Here is a 5,268-nt window from a genome sequence, read left to right on the forward strand (position 1 = left end):
CAAGACACAGTCTCCGTGCACACTCTGGGAGGCGGAAGTGCGGCTGAGGCCAGGACTGGCTCTCAGGCAGGTGGTGGAGCTGGTCACCCTGCGGCGCGCACACACCCAAGGCTGCCGCCTGCGCTGCTTTGAGGAGGCGTGCGGACACCAGCAGTTAGGAGGTGGGGAAGCAAATCAATAAGTTGTTTCTCCTCTCTGTTCAACATTCAGTATTTAAAATGTTCCAAGAGATCTCTACGTGAGCGCAAGTACTTAAAGAAATACTCTTTACGGGCTCTCAGTGGAAAGGCATAAAAAGCGCGCGCGCGCGCGCGCGTGTGTGTGTGTGTGTGTGTGTGTGCGCGCGCGCGCGGGGGGCGGGGTGGTGTCCGGCCCTAGTCGAGGTTTCTTTTGGTGTGACACCCGTTTATTCGTTGCAACTCCTCCTCAACTCTGTGGATGGAGTATGTCTTTCCCAAGTTTATGTCATGGCATCGCATTTGCAAAACCACAAACACAAAACAAGCCTCCCAAGGCCTTTAATTCTCAGGGGCGTTTGAGGAGGCCAGTTACCTGCCGGCGTCTTCCAAATGGTCCAGACTCGGTTCAGGGCGCGGAAACTCTGGGATTCCAGGAGTACTCAGCCCCGGACCCTAGAAGAAGAAAGAGGACTGGGGAGGAGGCTGTGTGGCTCCGACTCAGGCCCAATTCGGGCCCGGCGGAACCAAACAGGAAAGGCTCGGATTTCGCTGCGGAAGGCTTCCTGGCCGCAGCTTTCTAGAGCCTGGCGGTTGATAAATATAGCCTGGCGTTTGCCCCTGAATTAGAGTCTGTTTCCTTATTTAGCCCTTGCACAATGATTTTAGATGATGTCATTTAGAGCTAAACAAGAAAATTGATCTCAGATTCGCTTGGCCTCTAAAGCCTGGTTAAGCAGATTGAGAATTAAAAAGACAGAGTAAAAAGCGAGAGGGCGGGGGGGGGGGGGGGAGCGGAGGGTAGCAAAGTGTGCGCGGGAGAGTGTGCGAGGAGGGGAGGGCCGGATGCGCTTTGGCGATCTCCCCCGCCTCTTCTGGGCGGAGGAACTTCACTCACCAATGAAAAGTAGTCACTGACTGCAAAGGAAAAAAAAAAGTTTTCCTGTTGACTGTTGGAAGCGAATTGAGCAATTATCTAGTTTACCTTCTCCTCTTGGAAGTTAACGATTGGCGAGATCTTGGCTGCGTTATTGACACAACACTTTCTATTGATAGAAATAAGTAGTGATTGTCCCCGAGTCATTGGTGCGCCAAGATCTCTGCGATGGGCTGGCAGGAGTCCATTGGGCTGGGCAGGCAGGTTCGGCTGGTGATGCTGGGGAGGAGGAGGAGGCTGCTGATGGTGATGGTGCCCGTCCCCCTCTCCGCAGGTCTGTGACAAGCAGGGAACAAGGCAACGACGGCGCAGCCTGGCCCCGGCTGACGGACGCTGGCGACTCAGACATGGACAGTAGCTGCCACAACGCGACTGCCAAAATGTTAGCGACTGCTCCGGCTCGGAGCAACGTGATGAGCACCTCCAAACCCCTGGCTTTCTCCATCGAACGGATCATGGCGCGCACTCCCGAGCCCAAGGCCCTGCCCGTCCCCCACTTCCTGCAGGGAGCCGTGCCCAAGGGGGACCCCAAGCACTCTCTGCATCTTAACTCGTCGATCCCCTGCATGATCCCCTTCGTGCCTGTGGCGTACGACACGAGCCCCAAGGCGGGGATGACGGGCTCGGAGCCTCGGAAAACAAGTCTGGAGGCTCAGGCAGCGCCGGCAGCTGCGCCCGCGGCGCCTGCCTTCAGCTGCAGCGACCTGCTCAACTGCGCGCTGAGTCTCAAGGGCGACCTGGCCCGCGACGCGCTGCCGCTGCAGCAGTACAAGCTGGTGAGGCCGCGGGTCGTCAACCATTCTTCCTTCCACGCCATGGGAGCCCTGTGCTACCTGAATCGAGGTGACGGCCCGTGCCACCCGACGGCCGGCGTTAACATCCACCCAGTGGCTTCCTACTTTCTCAGTTCCCCTTTGCACCCGCAGCCAAAAACGTATTTAGCGGAAAGGAATAAACTGGTGGTCCCGGCGGTGGAGAAATACCCCTCGGGAGTAGCTTTCAAAGACTTGTCCCAGGCTCAGCTGCAGCATTACATGAAAGAGAGCGCCCAGCTTCTGTCGGAAAAAATAGCGTTCAAAACCTCTGACTTCAGCCGAGGCTCTCCTAATACCAAGCCCAAAGTTTTCACTTGCGAAGTGTGTGGAAAGGTAAGTACTGTGTAAGGGATGGGGGATGTTTTTCCTTCCTTCCTTCCAAATTTAATTTTATTTTTGTAATCATTTTATACCTTTACAACGTTATTACCTCCTTCCCCTTCCTCTGCCCAGTGTGATTCTAAAGTGCTTGTTGGACTAACCTGTTGTACTTGTGTTTAACTTTAAGGTCTTTAACGCGCACTATAACTTAACCCGTCACATGCCAGTGCACACAGGAGCCAGACCCTTCGTTTGCAAAGTATGCGGAAAGGGCTTCCGGCAAGCCAGCACCCTGTGCAGGCACAAGATCATTCACACCCAGGTGTGTTCGGCTCTCTCAGTTTCACCTTGTTTCCTTCCTAGCGGTTTGTTTAAAAAAAAAAAAAGAAAGAAAGAAAGAAAGAAAAAGAAAAAAAGGCCAATAATCTCTTACCCTCTAGCATAAGGTTTGCTTTAAAAGTGCCAGCTGGATGAGGGGGAAATGCCCGGTATTGTTTGCCTTTGTTCTATGTAAAAGCTTGAGGGAGAGCTTGGCAGTGTTTTTGTCTTTTTTTAAGATTCTGTTGACTAACAAAAAATACCTTAACTTTTCTAATTTTTCTTCCTCCTCTTAGGAAAAACCTCATAAATGTAACCAGTGTGGCAAAGCATTTAATAGAAGTTCTACTTTAAACACCCATACCCGAATACACGCAGGCTACAAACCATTTGTATGTGAATTCTGTGGCAAAGGATTTCATCAAAAAGGTATCCAACCCAGGGGCTTGTCTTTCGCAGTAGTCTTAAGGAAAGCCCTCAGCTTTGGGGATATTTCAGAAAATGATTTGTAAAGTGCAGGTGTCACTGGAGAACGTGTTGCCATTCCAACCTCCCATCGGCAAGTCTGATGAGTATTAGGGGGTATTTCTTTTTAACTGCTGGTTCTCATTTTATGTAATTAGGTTAATAACTATTGTATTAAAATGTAGAGGGAACGATCTCATTGTTGATGTTTAAAAATGAGTTGGGGGCGCAGAGTGCAGGCGGGCAGCATAGCCCTGCACGGGCTGCCCGAGCTGTCGCAGCCCCGCGGTCCTTCAGCCGTCCCCTCCTCCCTTTTCTAGCTCTCTTTTCAAATCCACGTCCCTGTCATTTGTCTGTTTCAGGGAATTACAAAAACCACAAGTTGACCCACAGCGGGGAGAAGCAGTTCAAGTGCAATATCTGCAACAAAGCTTTCCACCAGGTTTACAACCTCACCTTCCACATGCACACCCACAACGACAAGAAGCCCTTCACCTGCCCCACGTGTGGCAAGGGATTCTGCAGGAACTTTGACCTCAAGAAGCACGTCCGCAAGCTGCACGACAGCGGCTTGGGGCTGACCCGCCCTTCTGCCGGGGAGCCGGGCGCGGACCCGTCGCCCCCTCTACAGCAGCCGCCGCCCGCGACGCTGCCGCCTCTGCCGCCGCCGCTGCCGCCCCCTGGGCCCCTGCAGCCTGGGCTCCACCCAGGCCACCAGTGATCAAGGCCAAAGTCCCTTCCCAGCCCCAGCCGGGTTCCCCACCACTGAGACAGCGGCGGAATAGAGCTGGACCTCTCTACCCAAGCTCATCTGCAGAACCCAGGGCATGGTGGGCCCCACCCGTTAGCCCTGACCAGACGCCTCTGAATTCCCCCGCCTTTCACCTCTTGCATGCACCTGCTAAATGGTCTTGTGTATCATATTCTATATAGGCACTAACAATTATGAGGAAATTTGGGGGGTTGTTTGTTTTCTCTATTTTTTTTTTAATTTGGAAAGACTTTTCATCTCGGGTGGAGAGATGGTGTTTGTTTTGTTTTGTTTTTTAAAACAAATCTCTGCTGTATTTATTGAGACCTGTATTAGCCAACCCGGGAATGCTGCACCACTTTAATTTTATTATTGTATATATTTCCATTGTGTTGATTCTGCAGTCTCAAGATGCCTGCCGATTGTTTATTACCATTTCCTCTTTCCCTGAGGTAACAAAACTCTGTGTGTATGTTATACATACACACATAAATGCATGTGCCTGTAAAGGCACATTCCGCATTCGTGAGCACACATGCACACATACAGGCACACAAACACATAAGGGTGGTTCATTATGGATGAATTGGAATTTTGGTTTTGATTCTTGCACGTGGAAACTGATTCATTGACTGTTGGAAATAAATACTTGGAACATGCGTATTTAATCAACAAACTTCAGAACTCTGTTCATATTATTCACCCAGAGATCACTGATTCGGATCCCCTCAGCCTTCTTCCTTTTGAATAAGTTCAACCCTGGCTTAGTGTCACCTCATATTTGATCTGAAAAAAATCACCAAGGGCAAATAATAGTCTCTCCAAATAGTTAGGACTTTGATAAAGTAATGAAATTCGATAAGTTCAAAGACAGAAAATATGGAGCTTTCTAATAGAAGCAAGTCTTTTGTCCTGGACCATCTGGTATATTTGTAGTGCTCAGTTAAGTAGGAACAATATATATGTAGGAGAAGTGTGTAATGTACAGCCACGCACGCATTACAGTGATACCACCTAGACGGGGATCTATTGTTCGCATCCTGAAGGCACCTACTGACTTCTTTACAGCTGGCAAAGGGAGCCTCCGTGTTTTTCTGTGTGTATGTATGTTTATAGACGAATATACTTCCATCCAAGGAGGAAACATGGATGAAAACCAAACTGTGGCGGGTGCCAGGTCCTTGAAATGCTTCAAGTGTTAATCAGCAGCTCCGCTGTGAGCTCGGGCTCTGGTGTTTTCTAACTGCAATCTCTCCTGTTTTCTTGCCAAAACAGTGAAACAACTGCTAAAGACTTTAATTAAGAGGGGTAATTAGTTCAGATTTATCAAAGCCGGGTTGTTATACTATTAGCTGCTCAGTAGAAGCTGCCAGACAAGCTCCCAGCCCAGCCCTGCCATCCCGCTGCAGCGGAGCCACATCCGGGGAGGGAGGCTGTGGGGAGTGGGACGCAGGGGTCTGCGAAGCCCCGCAGGTCCCAGGGGTG

The 5,268-nt window shown here is 50.5% G+C and overlaps 1 protein-coding gene across 2 annotated transcripts; it reads left to right on the plus strand.

Moving 5' to 3' along the window:
• Positions 1-1,154: 1,154 nt before the first annotated feature.
• On the plus strand, positions 1,155-4,459 carry FEZF1 (FEZ family zinc finger 1). 2 transcript variants are annotated; one of them, XM_047763656.1, is made up of 5 exons: positions 1,388-1,889; positions 2,040-2,261; positions 2,437-2,571; positions 2,864-2,996; positions 3,395-4,453. In XM_047763656.1, the coding sequence occupies exons 1-5, from the start codon at positions 1,461-1,463 to the stop codon at positions 3,751-3,753; spliced, it is 1,278 nt and encodes a 425-aa protein (XP_047619612.1). In that variant the 5' UTR covers positions 1,388-1,460; the 3' UTR covers positions 3,754-4,453. The 2 variants fall into 2 exon arrangements, with proteins under 2 accessions (XP_047619611.1, XP_047619612.1); XM_047763655.1 differs by having other exon boundaries at positions 1,155-2,261; positions 3,395-4,459.
• Positions 4,460-5,268: the final 809 nt, after the last annotated feature.

The sequence above is a fragment of the Phacochoerus africanus genome, chromosome 16 (assembly GCF_016906955.1).
Source record: "Phacochoerus africanus isolate WHEZ1 chromosome 16, ROS_Pafr_v1, whole genome shotgun sequence".
Lineage (NCBI taxonomy): Eukaryota > Metazoa > Chordata > Mammalia > Artiodactyla > Suidae > Phacochoerus > Phacochoerus africanus.